Source organism: Molossus molossus, unplaced genomic scaffold, assembly GCF_014108415.1.
Source record: "Molossus molossus isolate mMolMol1 unplaced genomic scaffold, mMolMol1.p scaffold_m16_p_18, whole genome shotgun sequence".
Lineage (NCBI taxonomy): Eukaryota > Metazoa > Chordata > Mammalia > Chiroptera > Molossidae > Molossus > Molossus molossus.
This window is the reverse complement of record NW_023425353.1, coordinates 36181214-36203295: the sequence shown is the minus strand read 5'-3', so window position 1 is coordinate 36203295 and position 22082 is coordinate 36181214. Positions and strand designations below refer to the sequence as shown.

The 22082-nt window shown below is 41.0% G+C and overlaps 1 protein-coding gene across 1 annotated transcript; it reads left to right on the top strand.

The window, feature by feature from the left end:
- The first annotated feature begins 2989 nt into the window (after window positions 1-2989).
- Window positions 2990-22082, top strand: SRPRB (SRP receptor subunit beta). The gene is made up of 7 exons (XM_036267203.1): window positions 2990-3165; window positions 3772-3866; window positions 4990-5067; window positions 8929-9011; window positions 14700-14836; window positions 16773-16827; window positions 21424-22082. Exons 1-7 carry the CDS (start codon window positions 3012-3014, stop codon window positions 21635-21637), a joined length of 816 nt encoding a protein of 271 aa, XP_036123096.1. The 5' UTR covers window positions 2990-3011; the 3' UTR covers window positions 21638-22082.

Below are 22082 nucleotides of genomic sequence, written 5' to 3'. Positions count from 1 at the left end.
CTCTGCTTTTATCATTACCAAATTCCATCACCAAGGTAGCACTTTTTCATTCACATAACACTGACTAAAAATCCTTACACAGTTTCAGTTATGGTATGTGTTCTCCATATCTGGCCCTTCCTCCAAACCTCCATTCTTAGTCCCTAAGAGAGGAATCAATAATTATTATAAAGGAGGTGTGTGTGTGTGTGTGTGTGTTGGGTGGTGCATACAGAGCAGGAGGCAGGACCATAAGAAAGAAACTGAATGTGGTAAGATTACTGTCAGTTCTGATCGTTTTAACTGATTATGCTAATTAGAAGTAAAGTATTTGGTTTACTTTAACCTCACATCCTAAACATCCTGGAATCCCTTCATTGATGAAGTGCCTGGGAAATGAACTGTTACAGGTTAGAGCATCTAGTTAGGCATAAAAAAATTCCAGCTGCCTAGGATCAATGGGTAGGTTACTTAACCCCTGCCTCAGTTTGCCCTCTTTAAAATTGAGATCATGAGTCACTGTGAAGATTAAACAAATTAATAAATTAAAAGTATTTAGGACAATGCCTTATACTAGCAAGCACTCATTAATGTTAGCAATTATTCTCATTACCCACCCTCTTCATTTACCACAGTCTCGCTTCCATACCCATGCCCCCAAAGCCACCTTCACCCGGCTGTTCCCCCTGAGCTCACTTTTTATCCAAGCCCTCATCACAGGATCCTCTCTGTTTTAAGCGATGCTGCTGACCACTTCCAGGACATGTTTTACTCCTGTGTCACTGCTTCCTCCTTCTTAGGCTTCCTTAAGGGTTCCTTTCTCCTCATTTTTCATTTTAATGACCACTGTTTATATATGACTCTCAAATGAAATCTAGCACCTACTGCTGAAACTTTACATTTGTTTCCTGTATCACCTACTTGAAACAAGATTTTTAATTTCCCAGAGGCATCTGAAACTCAATATATCCAAAAGAGCCAATTTTCATTCTGGCTCTGTTCTCAGCTCCAAAGTCCCTCCAAGTGAGTTTTCTAATTCACTTTATGCACTCCGATACTCACAGTAACCCACACCAACTGCTTCAGATGCAGTCTTGACAACTCTTCACCTTAACTCAGAATGCCCAATTAACCACCACATCCTCTGTACTTTCCTTCTAACCATCTCTCAAATCTGTGCCCTCCACTCCTACCTGTCTCTGGTTTAGATTCTGTGCATCTTTTGCCAAAAACGCTGCAGTAGCCTCCAGCTGGTCTCCCTGCCTCAAACGATAGTTCTCCATTGACCAGCCACCTATGTCTCCTCCAAATGAAACTTCTTATTGCATTCTGTATAATACAGTAAGGTTCCTCAGCACGGCACAGTCCCTTCAGGTCTGATTCCTGCCAACCTTTCCACATTCATCTCCTGCCACTTCTACCAAAGTGACACACCTGCTTAACGACAGAGTCTGCAAACTGGCAGGCCCTCGGCTGGCCACGGCTGGCCCAATAATGTGTTTTATTTTGGCCACAAGTTTTTGAATGTTTTGCATTACTTGCTGAAATTTGAAAAGTGAAAAATTTCCCATGAAAACGTGCCTTTCTGGCTTCTCTTAAAAAACTGGAAGAACTGCCCTGGCTCGGTGGCTCAGTTGGTTGGAGCATCATCCTGTACACCAAAAAGGTTGTAGGTTCGATTCCCGGTCAGGGCACATACCTGGGTTGTGAGTTGGATCTCCGGTCAGGGTGCGTACGAGGGGCAGAATGGATCGATGTTTCTCTCTCCCTCCCTTTCTCTCCTCAAACACACCCTTGAGCAAGGATTTAAAAAAATAAATTGGAAGAACGGACCACCTTGGTCCCACACGCCTGCCTGGCAGGGTTGTGGCTGCCCCCTTGGGCAGGGATGACGGCTGTGGTTTTCAACAGCTCCCACTCCTCTCCTGGCTGCTTGCTTCAAAGGAGACCTCTTAGGTGCAGCCCTGGGATTAGAGTGCAGGGGCAGTGAACTGCCCATTTGCTTCTGCACGGAGCATCCTTTCTGCTTTAGGGTCAGCAGAGGCTAGGGGCTAACTCATCTTTCACGGCTCAGTGCAGCTCACATTCCTCCAGGAGCCTTCTCTGAGCCCACGATGCACCAAGCATCCTTTTCTGTATGTCCATATCAAACTGCCCATCCTCTGCACACCCCATACCCCGTTATATGCAGACGAAATGTTTCTGTAGTTCAGATCTGGAAACAGCCCAAGTGTCCATCAGGAGACGAGTGGATAACAAAGCTGTGGTACATGTACACAATGGAGTACTATGCAGCTGTAAGAAAGAAAGATCTCTTATCCTTTGAGACGACATGGAGGGACCTGGAAAGTATCATCCTACGCGAAACAAGCCAGTCAGAGAAAGACAAGTATCATATGATCTCACTTGTTTGTGGACTATAATGAACAAAATAAGCTGATGAGCAAGGACCGCAGAGACATTGAGGTAGGGATCAGACTGACGAACCTGAGAGGGTGAGGGGGATATAAACCGAAGAACTTACATGCATATATGCATAACCAGTGGACACAGACAACAGTGTGGGGAAGGCCTGGGGTGGGGCGGGAGCCGGAGTGGGACAAAGGGGGCCTGGGGGGCATCTGTAACACTGTAAGGGACAAAACCACGTTTGTGAAAGGTTTGAGTTCCTCACAAGACTCACCTCAGGGAGGAGCGACTGGCAATTCTCAGTGGCGATTTCTCGGGCCCCTAATATTATTCATCCAGCATTCTGTCAACAACCGTGAAGAAGGCGGCAGCATCTGACTGACATCTTAAAGGAAGAGCGTGTCCTTCTCTCCTGAGATACCTGCGGCTGCCCCCTCGCGCCTTACGAGTGCCAAGTACTACCAAAGAACTACAACTCCCATCAGGACCTTCGGGATCCCGGCCCTCGAGGAGGAAATTCAACTCAGGAACTACCGCTCCCGTGATGCCCCGCTTCGGACGTCTGCGCAGAGCCCAGGGACACGTTGCTTTTGCGGCGCCGGAGACCACGCACGCACCGCAGCATGGCTTCCGCGGACTCGCGGCGAATGGGGAATGGTGGTGGTGTCGGGGGCGCCTTCCAGCCCTACCTAGACTCCTTGCGGCAGGAGCTGCAGCAGGGGGACCCGACGCTGCTGTCAGTCGTGGTGGCGCTCCTGGCGGTGCTGCTGACGCTGGGTAAAGAGGCGGCGGGTGGTTCTGGAGAGTGCAGGGCGGGCAATCCCGGGCGTGGAGTGGGAGGACGCCGGGCGGAGAAGGCCACCTGGGCGGCGTCTGGAGAGGGAAACTCACCTGTGACACCGCGTCCTCCTGCCCGAAGCAGTGGGAGCAGCGTTGATTTCAAGGGGAACCCCCGCGACCCTGACGTGATGTCCTAGCCCTTGGGGAGCGGATTACTCTTCCCTCATCCGCCCCTTTTTAGCCTGAGCGCGTGATCCCCCCCTTACGTTGCTTTTACTACTAAGACTTACAGGGCCTCTACTCAAGTCTGAGCGTCCCGTGTTTGCGTGCGAGGCGCTGGGCATACAAAGTAAGACAAGGTTGCACTCAGAGTCCACAGTCGTGGTAAGGGGTGCACACAAAAGTTGACATTTGCTAGTGGCCGGTACTCAGAGGGGTCCCTAACAACAATAAAACAATTATAATGGTGGTAATAACAATAAAAGGAAGTTTCAGTTAATTTTGGTGTTCTGTGGTAGATTTCTATTAATTTCCCCACCCCAGCGATATATGCATATCGTTATTGATAAGGCATAATTTTGGTTCTTTTTTTCTATTCCACAGTATTCTGGAAGTTCATCCGGAGCAGAAGGAGCAGTCAAAGAGCTGTTCTTTTTGTTGGCCTTTGTGACTCTGGGAAAACATTGCTGTTTGTCAGAGTAAATGCTTTGATTTACATTTCTCTCAAACTTGATAGGAAATTTTAGGGCATCCCATTATTTCTCTAAGGTTGTGGTTTATTTGGGAGAAGAAACCGATGCTGATAAATTGGGGAGGTAATTCTTGACTCTCTTGGGTGGACAAAAAGACTCTTGAAAACTTACAAACTCAGATTTTTCGACCATTTCTATTTTCCTGCACTTGCCAAATATTGATATTTAGTCCTTGTCCCGTTTAAAGGATTTATGTAACTACTTTCATACCATCCCTAAGGATGCCAGAACGGCTGAAAAGTTAGAAGTCATTGATCTGTATATGATGTATAATCTGTTGCGCAATATACTCTCCTGATAGTTTGTCAAAGAAAAATTTTTAAAGGGTGATTCTTTGTCATTGGCTATTTAGGTTTCTTTTCACTAATACTTATTTTTAATCTATTTAATATTTTTATTTAGTTAGTTAGTTAATTCCTCCCCTGAGGATATTTTTCCATTGAATTTTAGAAAGAGAGTAGAAGGGAGGGAGGGAGAGAGAGACACATTGATCCCTTGCCTCCTGCACAACCCCGACCAGGGCCATGGATCGAACCTGCAACCTAGGTACATGCCCTTGACTTGAATCGACCCATAACCCTTCCATCTGAGGGCTGATGCTCTAAACACTGAGCCAAATTGACCAGGACTCTATTTAGCATTTTTAAATGTTTGGTTCTTTGTTGTGAAGAGTAGCAGAGGTTTTCTCCTTATTCTTGTTTTTGAGAGTATAAAATGTTTTCCTTCTGCTAAAGAAATAAAATCTTTAATTATGAATTTTTAATAATTAAAAATGTTTATGGAAGGTTGATAAATTTGGTCACTAGCCATTTGAAACTCTTATTTGAAAATAATAGAGGTTTTCCCCCTCTCAGTTGGTTAGAGGGGAATAAAGTTTGCAATTAACTAGATTTTTCTACAAGTCAAGGGGAAAAAAATTCAACATGGTCCTCTTCATCTATTGTAAGCAACATTCATTTATTTGACTAGACACTTAAAAGCATTAGAACAAAATTATTCGAAGTTTGCTATTTAGATGTTTACTCTGATCTCCCCATTTTATTACTTTTTTTTTTTTTTTTTTTTACAGTTGCTAACCGGCCTTTACAGAGACACTCAAACTTCTATCACTGACAGCTCTGCTGTGTACAGAGTCAACAATTCCAGGGTAAGGGGTTCCTAGAATGTTGGGAGTTTGACAGTTTTACTTTACTTTGGTGTGTCAGGAAAGAACATTTATAAGATAAATTAGTGTAAGGATGTTGCGTATTTTTATGGATAAATATAACACATGTGACAAATTCTGCTCTTCACCATCCTGGCAACAGATTTAATCATGTCCTCCCCTGCTTCGTTGTACTTCATGTACACTGATGTTACATCACGTTTTATTAGTTTTTGTTTCTGTGTCTTAAGGGTGAACATTAAGCCTTTCTCTTTTCATTTATGTTTTGAATATGTAATACATGTATATGGGACAAAAATTCAAAAGGTTAAAAAAGATATGTGGTAAAAAGTCATCTTGCCTTTCCTATCCCTACTCCCCAGTCTTCTCTTTAGATGTAATAACTTCCCCTTTTCCTGTGTATCCTTTCAGATGGTCTATGCATGTATAAACATATCTATATACCCTTTAATTTTTTTTTCTTTGTAACACTGTTCTACCTATTGTTTTATGTATTTTTTAAATTTAACAATATGACTAATACAGCTTGGGGTTGATTTTTTTTTTTTCCCTCATTTATACCTAGTTGGTTAATGAGCTGCATAGTGTACCATTATGTGGCTGTACCATACGATTAAGTTCTCACTTAATATGAGCTATATTAACAGACATTTATATTGTTGTTTTTGTTTTGTTTTTTTTTGTTTTGTTTTTTTTTTTATCCTCACCCAAGGATATTTTTCCATTTTTTGTACAGATAGAGTGGGAGGGAGAGAGAGGAAGGGAGAGACAGACAGAAACATCGATGTGAAGGGACACATCGAGTGGCTGCCACCCGCACGACCAACCAGGGCCGGGGACAAACTGCAACCGAAGTACGTGCCCTTAGCGGGAACTGAACCCGGGTCTCTCCAGACCGCAGGCCGACGCTCTAACCGCTGAGCCAAACTGGCCAGGGCTATATTGTTGTTTTAATCTTTTGTTTTTACATACAATGTTGCAGTGTGGGTATCTTAAAGAGTATGCATGATATTTCAAAAAAATATCTATAAGGAGTCATGAGAAGGACTTTTTATGTACCTATGTAGCTATAGAATGTCGATAGTGACGGTCAAGCCAGTTATAATGCTTAATAAGTATTTGGTGAGTGAGTAGAGGAAAGTCTGGGAGCCTGGTTGGAGATCTTAGAGACCATCTCTTGTGTTTCCCCTACTTCTCTGGTTTTTGTAGAATTAAACATTGTAAGCAAAGATAAAGAGACATCCTTTTAAATGTCCTAAAAGTAGTTTTGCTTTTATCAGTAATGGCATTCTTTTTGGCTCAGTACTTTCTAAACTCCCAAGGATTCAGATTTTGAAATTTCGGTTTGGGAGATAGTTAATTCTTGAGGCAGTTGTACCAGATTTTTTAAGTGGGGTATTCCAGGCTATGCCTTAGACCTATACTTTCCAATAGAGTTGCCACTGGCTACTTGTGACTATTGAGCACCTGAAATGTGACTAGTCCAAATTGAAGGGTGCTGTAAGTGTAAAATATACACCAGATATTGAAGACTTGGAATGAATAAAAGTATGTAAAATATCATTAATGTTTTGATTTTTTTTTTTTTTTATCCTCACCCGAGGACATTTTTCCACTTTTTGTTAAGATAGAGTGGGAGGGAGGGAGAGAGAGAGAGAAACATCGACGTGAAAGGGACACATCAAGTGGCTGCCACCCGCACGACCAACCAGGGCCAGGGACAAACTGCAACCGAGATACGCGCCCTTAACAGGAACCAAACCTGGGTCTCTCTGGACCACAAGCTGACGCTCTAACCGCTGAGCCAAACCGGCCAGGGCTGATTTTTTATTATATATTAAAAGGATAATATTTTACATACTTGCCCTACTTTTGTGGAGCAAAAGTGTATAGTTGTGAATACAAGAAACAGTTTATTCTTGTATTATTATTTATTAATTACTATATTATTTTCCATACTAACAACTATAAATCTACTTCTGCCCCACCCTGTATGTTGAGTTAAATAATATATATTATTAAAGTTAATTTTACCTATTTCTTTTTACTTTTTAAAGGTAGTTTACAGAAAACCTAACATTACATATGAGACTTGTATATTTCCATTGAATATGTAGAGCATTCCTCACTTCTCTTTTTTACTCCTTCTCTCACTCCCCTTATATTTTAGATCTAATCTCTTGCTCAGGATAGTAATGTATCTTACAGTGTATCTTCTGAATTATTTATAGTATTTGGTGAAGTGCTCATTATGAAATGTGATAGTGGGTCCCAACCTGAGGTCCCTAGGCTCTTAGCTATGCTTAAAAAAAAAAAGGACTGCCCTGGCCGGTTTTGCTCAGTGGTTAGAGTGTCGGCATTCAGACCAATGAGTCGCGGGTTTGATTCCGGTCAGAGGCACGTGTCTTGGTTGCAGTTTGGCCCTGGCCCTGGTCTGGGTCGTGAGGGAGGCAACCAGTCTACGTGTCTCTTTCACGTAGATCTTTCTGTTTCTTTCTCTCTCTCCCCCCCTTCCCTCCCTCTCTCCCTCTCCCTTTTTTCCTTCTCCCCCTCTCCCTTCCTCCTTTCCTTTCACTCTATCTGAAGATAAATAGAAAATATCCTTGGGTGAGGATTAAAAAAAAAAAAAGGAGTTTATATACCATATTTTTACCCATAAAAGACTGTGCAGGCTAAGTAACAAGTCATAATAAATCCAGCTATATTTATGTCAGAATCTGAGTAATACTTACTCCCTTCCACTAAATAATGGTTAAGGCTGGCTATGGATAAGATAAAACATCTGAGAAATGATTCATGGGTCTGATGATACATGTTCCAGAGCTGTATCTGAGGATATTACCATTGAGTATAGCCACATCTACATAACCTGAGCTCAAGAACGAAGGCTTTGAATAAATAGCACTTAAATGGGTGCTTAATGAGTCTGCTCAGTAGGGGCATAACCCCTCCCTGTTTCAATGATTGATATCTGGATCAAGAATTGACACAAAATATTGACAAAGTTGTAACGTGGTATGTCTGGTAGACATATTTAAAGTTATGGTGGAAATGAGCCCTGGCCAGTTTGGCTCAGCGGTTAGAGCGTTGGCCTGCGGTCCGGAGAGACCCGGGTTCGGTTCCCGCTGAGGGCACGTACCTCGGTTGCAGTTTGTCCCCGGCCCTGGTTGGTTGTGCGGGTGGCAGCCACTTGATGTGTCCCTTCACATCGATGTTTCTCTCTCTCTCTCTCTCCCTCTCTCTCCCTCCCACTCTATCTGTACAAAAAATGGAAAAATGTCCTCGGGTGAGGATAAAAAATAAATAAATAAAAATAAAGTTATGGTGGAAATGAAAAAGAATGTTTGTTACAAAGATTGGGGATCCCTATAATGTTAACAGGCTATGTGGTAAAATACAGGGTCTTAATATTACTTAGTTTTGGATATTACTGTTTTTCACGTTTTTGCTGTCATTTATACTAGCGTATTTCCCTGGCCTCAGATGGACCACACTTCCCTCACTCCCCCAGACAGGGTCAGGTTTTCTCATGTACCTTCAGAACATTGATCAAAGTTGTAATTTTACATTTACGTATATATAATTTTATATTGTGTTCATCTTTCTTTTATAAGCCCTGTTAGAGCAGGGACTATGTCTGGTTTTGCTCATTGTTTCTGAATGGATAATTTGTAAATAAAAGATGCCTGATAAACATTTGTTCGATTCATTAATTAGAGTGAGCATTTTTTTGATTAATTAATTGGCCACTATTCTGGTACCTGAAATCTGATATGAAAGGTTTATGTTGTGAATGTGCATCAGAACCAAACATTAACTTAATGTTATTGCTGCCTTCCTTAGGGCGCTAGCCTGACTTTGATTGACCTCCCTGGCCATGAAAGCTTGAGACTTCAGTTCTTAGAGCGGTTTAAGGCTTCAGCTCGGTGAGTAGGAAGTAGAATGAGCTTGTCTGAAATCTGTATATCAAGACATGTTGTTTGCTGTGATGGTATTTGGGAAGCAGCCTGGTATCCTGGAGTGGAAAGAGTATGGACCGTGGGGTCAGCCAGTTTTGGGTTGCAAGCCTACCTCCACTAGGATTTTATGAGGATTATGTGAGATAACGTTTGGCATGTTTCTCAGTGCTCAGAAAGTATTAACCCTTATTATCATGTTAGTAAAGTTTTCAGTTACTCTGAGGACAAATTCAATCATGTATAGAACTATTAAAATCTGAAAAAAGAATTTTAAAGCTAAGTGGAATTCTAGACGTTATTAAAATCCAATATTATATATTTATATTCTTAAATTACTTAAAATTGGTGCTTCAAAAGTACAGAACAGTATTTTCATATTTCTTTTAGTATTGTTCTGTTACTTACTCTTATTTCCTAAAATTCTTGTGCTACAGTTTAAGATGCTTTATTCTTACTTAGTTTCTAACCCTGGTAAAAACTTAAGAGGAAAATCAATATATCAGATTCACTAATTTTTAAAAATTTTTTTATCTTCACCCAAGGACATTTTTCCATTTTTTTGTTCAGATAGAGTGGGAGGGAGAGAGAAGACGAGAGAGACATAGAAACATTGATGTGAAAGGGACACATCGAGTGGCTGCCACCTGCATGACCAACCAGGGCCGGGGACAAACTGTAACCGAGGTGCGCGCCCCTAGTGGGAACCGAGCCGGGTCTCTCGGGACCGCAGGCCGACACTCTAACTGCTGAGCCAAGCCGGCCAGGGCAGATTTCACTAATTTTTAAAACACATTTTAATATCTATGAAATTGAAATTCTGCTTTACAGTTGGTGTTATAGAAGAATTTTCATTCATAGTATTTTTTCTTTCTTAGCTGTACCTGAAATAATGTTTTTTAATTGATGGAATCTTAGGCTTGATGGAATGAGGTAGTTTTTTTACTTATTTTTTGAAGATGTGTTGACTTACATTTTGTTGTTGCTTCCTTGCCCACAAGATGGTGGTGATAAGCAATCTATCACAGATGAGACTGTTGTATGATTTTTAAAGAACAGTTTTTTTAGAGCAGTTTTAGGTTCACAGCAAAATTTAAACAGAAGATACAGAGATTTCCCATATACCCCTATCCCCACCCGTGGAAAACCTCCCCTATTGTCAGCGTCCTCCACCAGATTGGTTCATTTGTTATAGTTGATGAACCTACGTTGACTTAGCATAATCACTCAGAGTCTGTATTTAACATTAGGATTCACTCTTTGTGTTGTACATTCTATAGATTTGAACAAGTGTATAATGACATGTGTTTACCATTATAGTATCATACAGAATAGTTTCACTGCCCTAAAAATCTTCTTTGCTCTACCAGCTCATCCCTCTCTCTCCCCTAACCTTTGATAACCACTTTTTTTACCGTCTCCATAGTTTTGGCTTTTCCAGAATGTCATAGTTGGAATCATACAGTATATAGCCTTTTCAGATTGGCTTCTTTCACTTAATATGCATTCAGGTTTCTTCCATATCTTATTTTTGTTGTTAATTCTCACCATTGATTTTTATAGAGAGAGTGGAAGGGGGGAAGGGTGAGAGAGAAAGAGATCAATGTGAGAGAGACACATCTATTGATTGCCTCCTGCATGCCCCCCACTGGGGATTTGGCCCACAACCTGGGCATGTGCTCTGACTGTGAATCGAACCGGCGACTCTTGGTGCATGGGTCAGTGCTCAGCCACTGAGCCACACCAGCTGGGCTCTAGATTCATTTTTTGCATGTAGATGTCTAGCTGTTCTGGCACCATTTGTTGAAAGGCTATTTTTCTTTCATTTTATTGTCTTTACTCCTTTGTCAAAGATCAGTTGAGTATATTTATGGGAATCTTTTTCTGGACTTTATTCTGGTGTATTGATCTATTCTTTCACCAGTACCACACTGTCTTGATTACTATAGCTTCATAGTTAACTGAGTAGTATCAGTCCTCTGACTTTGTTCTTCAATATTGTGTGTTGGCTATTTTGGTCTTTTTTTTTCTCTTTATATAAACTTTAGAATCAATTTGTTGCTATCTACAAATAAATTGCTAAGATTTTGATTGGAATTGCATTGACTCTATAGATCAACTTGGAAAGAACTGACATCTTGATGATACCGTTATAATTAACTAGTTATTAATTACAGGAAAGGAGCAAAAGGAAGGCCAAATATTATTGTCATGTCATTTGGGCAGCTTCACCAGGAAGCTAAAGCTTCATGTTCCCCAGGGAGCCACCTGTCTATTCTGCAGGGAGGACCTGGACAGGGAGGAGAATGGAGCCATGCCCAGTAAAATGGGGTGACATAGGGAAGATGCCTGCTGTCAGTCATTGGCTAGAATGGGCATGGCCACTGCAAGGGTGCAAAATATGGAGTATTTAATCCCCTAAACAAAGGAATTCATGCTCTGGTGTTCTTGTGCTCTTGGTTCCTCTTATGCTCTTGGGACTCTTATTGCTCGGAGTGGGCTCACCTGTATTTGCCCACATGGCCACCCCCACACACAGTGAACTAATGGACTGTAACTAGCCCGATGCTGAACTGGACCCAGGTGTAACATGGGACAGAAACTCCGGACACTGGCTTTGCTTTTAGCTTTTCTGAAACCCCAGCTACACTTCTGTAACTTGAATTGGAAACCCAAGGATGTAATTCCACACAAATAAAAATCACTCATCCTCCCATGTGAGTCTCAGAAAATTATTTTTCTCAAGATATCATAAGAACTCCACCTGCAGCACCCATTAGGGAAGAGGACACTCCAATTTCTCCTGTAGCATTGACACTATATAGTCTTCCTATCTGCAAATGTGGGATTTCTCTGTTTATCTAGTTCTGCTTTGATTTTGTTCATCAGAGTTTTGTGGTTTTTCTCTTGTAGATCTTGTACATATTTTATTAGATTTATATCAGTTTCATCTTTTGGGTGCTCATGCAAATGGTGTTATGTTTTTAACATCAAATTCCACTTGTGTATTCTTGATATTTGAGAAAGCAAGTGGCTTTGTGTATTAACCTTGTATTCTGCAACACTGCTATAATTGCTTATTAGTTCCTAAGTTTGTTGCTGTTTCTTTCAGATTTTCTGCAAAGGTAATCATTTTATGTACAAACAGACACATTTTTATTTCTTCCTTCTTAATCTGTATACCTACCTTTTATCTCCTTTTCTTGTCTTAATGGATTAGCTAGGAATTCCGGTAGTGTTCCAAAAATAATGATGAGAAGGGACATCCATGCTTTGTTCCTGGTCTTAGAAGGAAAGCTTTGAATCTCATACCATTAAATACATTAGGTATATGTGTTTTGTAGATATTCTTTATCAGGTTGAGGAAGTTCCCCTCTATTTCTAGTTTTTATCATGAATGGGTGTTGGATTTTGTCAACTGCTTTTTTTTGCATCTATTGAATATGGTCATGTGATTTTTCCTTTTTAGTTTATTGATGGGATTGATTACATTAATTGATTTTTGGATAGTGAATCAGCTTTGCGTACCTGGGATAAATCCTACTTGGTTGTTGTGAAACTGATTTATGATAAGAAATATATATTTGATCCTCCTGTTTCTGGCGCAGAGCTCCTACCTACAGCCCTAAGTGAAGAGAGCAAGAGAGGTGCTTTTATTATGTTAATGAAGAGACTTTTAGACCGCACCTAAGGATGGGGGCTTGTTGCCAAGAGAACCAACCATGTGCTTAGAGGGTTGGAACTTTCAGTCCTGTCCAGAGGGGAGAGAAGCTGGAGGTTGAATCAGTTGCCATAGGCCAATGATTTAATCAACCATGCCTAAGTAGTTATTGGCCATAAATACCCAAAAGGGTGTGGTTTGGAGAGCTTCCAAGTTGGGAAACCAGAATGCTTCCACATGCTACCATGCAGGGCCCAAACACCATGGGGACAAAAGCTTCTTCATTTAAGTTTTTTTTTTTATCCTCATCCGAGGACACTTTCCCATTTTTTGTTCAGATAGAGTGGGAGGGAGAGAGAGGAAGAGAGAGAGAGAAACATCGACGTGAAAGGGACACATCAAGTGGCTGCCTCTCACATGACCCAACCAGGGCTGGGGACAAACTGCAACCGAGGTTTGTGCCCTTAGCGGGAACCGAACCCACATCTCTCTGGACCCTAGGCCGACACTCTAACCGCTGAGCCAAACCAGCCAGGGCCAAAAGCTTCTTTATTCAGGACCTCATCCTATGTATCTCTTCATCTAGTTGTATCCTTTAATATCATTTATAATAAACCAATAAATAATTTAGTGAATAAATAGGTTTCCTGAGTTCTGTAGCCACTCTAGCTAATTAATTGAATCCAAGGAGGGGGAATATCTGATTTATAGCCAGTCGGTCAGAAGTACAGGGAACAACAACCTGGACTTGTGACTGGCATCTGAGGTCTCCTCTAGCAAATTACTTGAACCCAACGAGGGAGTTGTGGGAACCTCCAATCTATAGCCAGTCGGTCAGAATTACAGGTGATTCACATCTGAAGTGCAGAGCAGTCTTGTGGGACTGAGCCCTTACCCTGTGGAACCTTATGCTAGCTATATCCAGGTAGTGTCAGAAACAAGTTAAATTGTATGACACATACCTGGTGTCAGCAGCATTGCTAGGTGGTACTGGAAACCCTCACCCCCTACATTGGAATTGGGTCCAGAAGCCATTATTTGTGGTACATAATTACTTTTATATTCCTTTTATAAATTCAATTTGTTAATATTTTTTGAGGATTTTTACATTTATGCTCATGAGGTGTTCAACTGTAGTTTCCTGTTCTTGCAGTGTCTTTGCTTTTGGTATTACAGTAATGCTGTCTTCATAGAATGAGTTAGGAAATAGTCTCTCTGCTTCTATTTTCTGAAAGATTGTGGAGAATTGGTATATTTTATTTTTTCAATTCAGTATATCTGACATGTAACATTTTGTAACCTTCCTTAAATGTTTGATAGAATTCACCAGTGAACCCTTATGTGCCTGGTATTTTCTGTTCAGAAGGATTTTAATTAATGATTCAGTTTATTTAATAGATATAGGCCTATTCAGATTATTTATTTCTTTTGTGAGTTTTGGTAGATTATGTATTTCAAGAAATTGGACCTTTTCACCTAGGTTATCAAATTTGTCCGTTTAGAGTTGTTCGCATTATTCCTTGATTATCCATGAGATCTGTAGTAATACCCCCTTCATTTCTGATATTAGTAATTTGTGTCCTTGCTCTCTTTATTTTCCTTAGCCTGGCTAAAAGTTTATCAATTTTATTGATTCCTCCCCACCCCCACCCCAAGAACCAACATTTGAATTTGTTGGTGCTCTCTATTGATTTCTGGGTTACCAATTTCATTGATTTCTGCTCTTTTATTATTTCTTTTCTCCTGCTTACTTTAGATTTATTTTTATTTATTTATTTACTTTAGATTTAATTTGCTCTTAATTTTTCTAGCTTCCTTAGATTATTGATTTTAGGTCTATCTACTTTCCTAATCTGTGCATCCATGCCATAAATTTCACGGGGTATAGAATTATATTGTTGGGATTTTTCTCTCAAAGAAAAATTAAGGATATAAGTTTTCAGTGTACTGCCACACTGTTGAATGCTCACATGCCAGTATTTCATTTTCCCCTCCAGGGCTGTTGTGTTTGTTGTGGATAGTGCAGCCTTCCAGCGAGAGGTGAAAGATGTGGCCGAGTTTCTGTATCAAGTCCTCGTTGACAGCATGGGTCTGAAGAACACACCATCATTCTTAATTGCCTGCAATAAACAAGGTACCATCATATTATCTGGCAATAATAACAGATTCTCCTGGGATTGCTAGTAAGAGTTAATACAGTTATCTAAAATTATTATTATTGAGGATGAAAGACAATTGCTAATGAAGTAATAAATTGAAGGATTTTAATTTTTTTTTTTAATCCTCACCCAACGATACTTTTTTCCATTTTTATCTTCAGATAGAGTAGGAGGGAGGGGGGTGGAGGGGAAGAGAGAGAAAAGAGAGAGAGAGAGAGAGAGAGACAGACATCAAAGTGAGAGAGACACATCAATTGGTTGCCTCCCGCATGACCTGACCAGGGCCAGGGGCTGAACTACAACCTTGACCAGAATTGAACCCTCTACTCTTTGGTCCGTGGGCCAACACTCTGTAGCTGAGCCAAACCAGCCAGGGCAAGGATTTTAATTCTTAAAATTTATTTATACTCCTGCCCTGGCTGGTTTGGCTCAGCAGTTAGTGCGTCAGCCTGTGGACCAAAGAGTCACGGGTTCAATTTCGGCCAAGGACACGTACCTTGGTTGCAGTTCATCCCCGGGCCCCAGTTGGGGTCGTGTGGGTGGCAACTAATCAGTGTGTGTCTCTCACATCGATGTTTCTCTCTCTCTCTCTCCCCCTCCCACTCTGTCTGAAGATAAATGTAAAAATATCCTTCGGTGAGGATTTAAAAAAAATTATTTTTTGTTTGTACTCCTGCATTTTATTAGTTATCTTATCTGGTTATTTTAGGGAGTGACTTAAAATTTTTCTCTTTGACACAGTGTTTTGCTTTTTTGTTTGTTTTTATTAATCCTTACCTGAGGATATTGTTTCATTGATTTTTTAGATAGAGTGGAAGGGGGAGGGAAGAGGAGAGAGTGAGAGAGTGAGAGCCCCATCAATGTGAGAGAGACACACTGATTGGTTGCCTCCTGCATGACCCTGACTGAGGCTGGGGATCAACCTGCAACCCAGGTACATGCCCTTGACTGGGAATTGAACCCGTGACCCTTTGGTCCGAGGGCTGATGCTCTAACCGCTGAGCCAAACCAGCCAAGGCTGTTTTGCTTTTGTAAAAGTATTAATCATCTTTACCTAGTTAAGTTAGTCAGATTGACAATATATCTGTTAGATACTCAATTGTGAAGGGACAGGTGGAGTCTCTGCATTTCATCAAGGGGAGTTTGCAGAAGTTGTTTTTCTTTAACCTTATAACCATTAAAAACTTTTTAGTCACACCCAATAAAACTAGGCTTCAGTTTCATTACTTCTAAAATAAGATAGAGTAGTTGATCTTTAAAGGCCTTTTTCGTATATAAAATTCTGAATCTATGGAGAGCCCCAGCACATTTCTCAGAAGTGATCAGGTAATAAATCTAACAATACTTAAACAGGAAACAGTTTCAGAATCATTACCTGGCCTCTTTATTTCTCCTGTTCAGTATAAAAGCAGAGGTAATATTTATTTGGCTTCTGCTGTGAGGCAAACCAGTGCTTATTTCTTACCAGTGTGTACTTGATGCTGTAACATACCTTTTTAGTATTGGTTGGAAATATGCTTAGTTTACTTTTATATGACAGGTAGGGTATTTATTTTGGAGTGAAGGCTTTTATTAAAATAAAGCTGGTTAGTTTTATTTTTGTTACACTGGCTGGACTTACATATATGTTGATTTAAAAGGTCTGTAAGGTATGGAAAACTCATGAAAGAGCTAGTCAGTTTTAGAGTCACCAACTTAATATATTTGTAAGCATTATACGAAAACCCCTACATCCAAATGTAAAATTTACTTTGATAAGGAAGCTACTAGTGATAAAAAGCTTTTATTATTTTAAATGTGTGTTGAAGGGGCAGGGTACTGGTCTTAATAAGAATTGTCCATATTTACAAGAAATCTTGGGAAAAGACTCTTTCTGGTTTAAACTATAACAGTGTCTTCATTTCTTTACAGATATTACAATGGCAAAATCAGCAAAGTTAATTCAGCAGCAGCTTGAGAAAGAACTGTAAGTATGAATAAGTTTCATTAGTTAATATTTGAATGACAGCTTTGTTGGGTATAATATTTTTGGTAGTTTTTTTTTTTTTTTCTTTTTAGCATTTTGAATATATTATCCCACTCTACTGGCCTGCAAGGTTTTAGTCTTATGGGGTTTCTCTTGTGTGTGACAACTGACTTTTGTCTTGCTGCTTTCAAAATTCTCTGTCTTTGACTTCTGTCATTTTGATTATAATGTCTCTATAAAGCTCTCTTTAATCTATTTGGGGATCATTGGGCTTAATGGATCTGAATGTTCATATCTCTCCCAAAATTTAGGGTTTTTCTATCATTATTTCTTTAAATAAAGTTTTTGGCTTCTTTGTCTTTCTCTGTTCCTTCTGGGTCTCCCATAATGATGTCCCATAAGTTATGTGAGCTTTTCTTCACTCTTTTTTCTTTTTAATCTGCTCATTGGGTAATTTCAAATGATCTCATTCTTCTGCTTAATCAGATCTGCTGTTGAAGCTCTGAAATTTTTACATCAGTCATTGTGTTCTTCAGATCTCAAATTTTTTTAATGATTTCTGTCTTTCTGTTGAACTCATTTTGAGCATATATTGTTATCTTCATTTTGTTGCGTTGTCTGTGTTCTTTTGTAGCTCACTGAACTTTCCGACGATTATTTTGAATCCTTTGTCAGGCAGTTCATAGATCTTTATTTCTTCAGGCTTAGTTATTGGTGCTTTATTTTGTTTCTTTGGTTGTATCATGTTTCCCTGATTATTCATGATCTTTTTGTTCTTGAATTGGTGTCTGCACACATTTGAAAAAGTAAACACCTCTTCTAGTCCTCACAGACTGGCTTTGTAAGAGAAAGACCTTCTTGCCCAGCCGGTGTGTCTCAGTGGTTGAGCATCGACCCATGCACCAAGAGGTTGCTGGTTCGATTCCCAGTCAGGGCACATGCCCAGGTTATGAGCCAAATTTCCACTGTGGAGCATGCCGGAGGCAGCCATCGATATTCTCTCTCATTGATATTTCTATCTCTCTCTCGCTCTTCCTCCTGTAAACCAAAAGGGGGTGGGTTTGATTCCTGGTCAGAGCACATAGCCAAGTTGCAGGTTCAATCCTTGGTTGGGGTGCAGGTGGAAGGCAACTAATCAATGTTTCTCCACCCCGCCCTTCTTCTCTCAAAAATTAATTTTTAAAAAGAGAGAGAGAAAGGCCTTCTCTAGTCAGTCCAGCCAGAGATTCTGGGTGGGCTTGCTGCTGAGTCCTTGGACAGGCTGGCCTGGCTCCTGGGTCCATGGGCTGGTGGGTCTACTGCCTGGAGTCATGGAAGTTGGCCTGGCTTCAAGTCCACTTGGGCAGGCCTGTAACCTGAATCTGTCATGTCCAGCCAGGTGCCTTGGCCTACTGGACCTGGCCTTGTACAGAGGTCCACTGGGGTAAACCTGGAGCCTCAATCCAAAGGAGGGGGCCTGGGCCCACAGGGGCTGGCCTAGTGCTGGGTTCTGCAACACAGTAGGTGTTCACTTCACTCTTCTTATCCCGTGTGGGGTGTATCTCTTCACGCTGCACTGTGCAAGCTTGCAGAAGTAATATTGGTAATGTGAAACTGTTCTTTCCACCCTATTCAGTGTGTCTTTTCCTTTTCTTTTTAAATCCTCACCCAAGGATATTTTTCCATTTATCTTCAAATAGGGTGGGGGTGGGGGGTGGGGTGGGAGAGAGACATCAATGTGAGAGAGACTCCTCAAGTGGTTGTCTCCTGCACAGCCCTGACCAGGACTGGGGACTGAACCACAACCGAGGTATATACTCTTGACCAGAATTGAACCCACAACTCTGGTCCACAGGTGGATGCTCCCAACTGCTGAGCCAAACTGACCAGGGCAAGGTCTTTCTCCCTTTTTTTAAAAAAAATTTTTTTCTTTATTTGTCTGTGCTACACCCAGGTGCTCTCACCTGGATTCCATAACCCTCATGAACACATTTTCATGCATGGATGGTTATTTAAATTGATGTTTCTGTGAGAGGACTTAGGCTGGGAACTCCTGTTCTGCTCTCTTGCTGATGTCACTGTCAGTGGTTTCGCTCCCTTCTCGGCATGTTTATCATCTCTTCCCACACTCTTGACGCTCACTCTCTTGAGAATATATATTGTTTGTCATTAGGCTAAGGAAATTGAAACAATTCGATGATTTTGGCTTTCCGAAATACTCTGTTGTAATTGTTAGATATTGTCTTTGGGAAAAAAGCAATCATATTATTTGTGTATTTGTATTTTTTTTAACAGTATAGTCCAAGTCTTCTCATGTTTAAAACACTTGTTTTCCTTAGTCCATTTGCTGTTCACTCTAAAGAGCCATAGAAAAAAATTCCGAAGGAAATGCTGTATTGTAATGAAGTGAAGTGAACTGTTAAAAAATTGTAAAAGTTAGTGTCAGTTAAATTAGGAGTCTCATTTTAATTTAATCCTATGTTAGAATTAGGCTCTATCAGTTTTTAATTTTTTCTGTCTTCTGTGAATAACAAAGATTACTATGTTTACATGGCTATTATAAAGCATTATATATACAATACATATAACACATGTATTGAGTTTAAAGAATACTAAAATGAATACCCATTAACTCACCACCTTGCTTAGGTACTCCTTCCCCAAAGCATTAGGCCCTGTGTGTTCTCCCCAAAAGCTTTTCCCTATTACCTCAACAGGTAAATAATACCTTGATTTCATATTTGTTTTTGTTTTGTTTTTTTATCCTCACCCGAGGATATTTTTCCATTTTTTTGTACAGATAGAGTGGGAGGGAGAGAGGAAGGGAGAGAGAGACAGAAACATCGACGTGAAGGGACACATCGAGTGGCTGCCACCCGCACGACCAACCAGGGCCGGGGACAAACTGCAACCGAAGTACATGCCCTTAGCGGAAACCGAACCCGGGTCTCTCCGGACCGCAGGCCGACGCTCTAACCGCTGAGCCAAACCGGCCAGGGCTCATATTTGTTTTTTAAAATATTTTTTCTGTATGCGTATGTGTCTTTCTAAACAAGGTAGTGTTTGGTTTTTCCTATGCATTCTTCACTGATTCTCATGCAATATTACAGCAGCAAGAAATGCTTTATTTTGTAAGAAAGCAGGTTGGCAGCATGTATTCCTCTGCTTCTGGATAGCAGAAAGGGGGAGGCAGGTAGATGACCATTGCTTATGCACTGTTTATTAGGGCCAGCAGGTGGCAGTAAGGAGGTTTAAATTGCAAAGATTTTAGTGGTTAAAGAGGTTGGAGAATAGTAATTGTGCCCAAATAGGATATGAGAATCTAGAGTTTGTGGATTTCTAAGCTCTATATCCAAAAGACTCAAGATAAATATAATTATCCTATCTACCCACACTTAAGTTTCAGAAACTTACATTTTTATAACATAGCATATATATATATAAATATATATATATTTTATTTTTTATCCTCACCCGAGGACATTTTTGCAATTATCTTCAGACAGAACGGGAGGGAGAGAAGGAGGAAAAGAGAGAGAGAGACATCGATGTGAGAGAGACACATCGAGTGGTTGCCACCCACACGACACCAGCTGGGGCTGGGGACAAACTGCATCCAAGATATGTGCCCCTAGCAGGAACCGAACCTGGGACTCTCTGGTCCGCAGGCCTACACTCTAACTGCTGAGCCAAACTGGTCAGGGCAGCATAGCATATATTTTTTATTTTTTTATTTTTTTATCCTCACCCGAGGACATTTTTGCATTTTTTGTTCAGACAGAGCGGGAGGGAGAGAGAGGAAGAGAGAGAGAGAGAGAAACATCTATGTGAAGGGACACATCGAGTGGTTGCCATCCGCACGACCAACCAGGGCCTGGGACAAACTGCAACCGAGGTACGTGCCCTTAGCGGGAACCGAACCCGGGTCTCTCTGGACCGCAGGCCGACGCTCTAACCACTGAGCCAAACCGGCCAGGGCAGCATATATTTTTTAAAAATACACACACAGCCCTGGCCGGTTTGGCTCAGCGGTTAGAGCATCGGCCTGCGGTCCCGGGAGACCCGGGTTCGGTTACCGCTAAGGGCATGTACCTCGGTTGCAGTTTGTCCCAGGCCCTGGTTGGGTTGTGTGGGTGGCAACCACTCGATGTGTCCCTTTCACGTCAATGTTTCTCTCTCTCTCTCTCTCCCTCCCACTCTATCTGAACAAAATATCAAAAAAAAAAAAAAAGTCCTCGGGTGAGGATATAAATACACACACACATATAATTAATATATATATATATATATATATATTTTTTTTTTATGCCATCATTCAGGAGATCCTGGTAGAAGGGGGCACTGGGCTGAAAGAAGGCTGGTGTGACCTGGGCCCTTTACTGCTGTCATTTAGCCATGTAAGGTTGGACCCCCATCTCACCTTTGTCCAAGAGAGTGATCTATAAATGCACAGGATTATTCAGCAGCTATAATAGCATAATTGACAGTTTTATGATTAAGCATTTAAATGAGTGCTGAAATACTTAGGGAATAATTTGATTTCCTAAAGGCCTTTAATTGTGATATTAAAAATGAAATTCTTTTTGCTTCCTGACTCATTTTTGTTTTGCCTCACAGCAACACTTTACGAGTCACCCGCTCTGCTGCCCCCAGCACACTGGACAGTTCCAGCGCAGCCCCGGCTCAGCTGGGAAAGAAAGGCAAAGAGTTTGAATTCTCACAGCTGCCCCTCAAAGTGGAGTTCCTGGAGTGCAGTGCCAAGGGTGGAAGAGGGGACGCTGGCTCTGCTGACGTCCAGGACTTGGAGAAATGGCTGGCTAAAATCGCCTGAGGGGCAAAGCCAAACCGCAAGGCGTGAAGGTGTATGTGGTGATGGACAATTTTGGAAAAGAGTGTAGTTAGAAACATTTCCTTGTTCTGGAAACAAATTATTGTTGCATTCAGCTTGGAATTTTTTTTAAGTTCAATTCCCTGTGTTGCTTTCAAACTTGTGACTTTTATTTGACTCCTGTGCCTTCCCTTTGTTCAGGTGTATGTGACGTCCCTTTAGTGTATGCTTGATGTGGGTTAAGGTCTCCAGAAGCAGACTCCACATAGAGAACATCATGAGAACATGGTTATTACCTGAAAAGTTTCTTGTCTTGTGCTTTGGTCCCTTTTTCCTGGAAACAAACCCGTCTGTGAATGGAACCAGTTAATTTCACGTTACCCTTGAAGGTTCATGGACAGTACATCATCTAGTCCTTTGTGTTTTTTTTTTAAAGTTACTTTTATTT

What these genes read in the sequence shown, in the direction of transcription:
- SRPRB (XM_036267203.1), top strand. Translation starts at nt 3,012, where the DNA reads ATGGCTTCCGCGGACTCGCGGCGAATGGGGAATGGTGGTGGTGTCGGG. An exon ending in ACAGAGTCAACAATTCCAGG is followed by an intron (nt 5,068 to 8,928) that starts GTAAGGGGTTCC and finishes TGCCTTCCTTAG; the next exon opens with GGCGCTAGCCTGACTTTGAT. An exon ending in CGGTTTAAGGCTTCAGCTCG is followed by an intron (nt 9,012 to 14,699) that starts GTGAGTAGGAAG and finishes TTTCCCCTCCAG; the next exon opens with GGCTGTTGTGTTTGTTGTGG.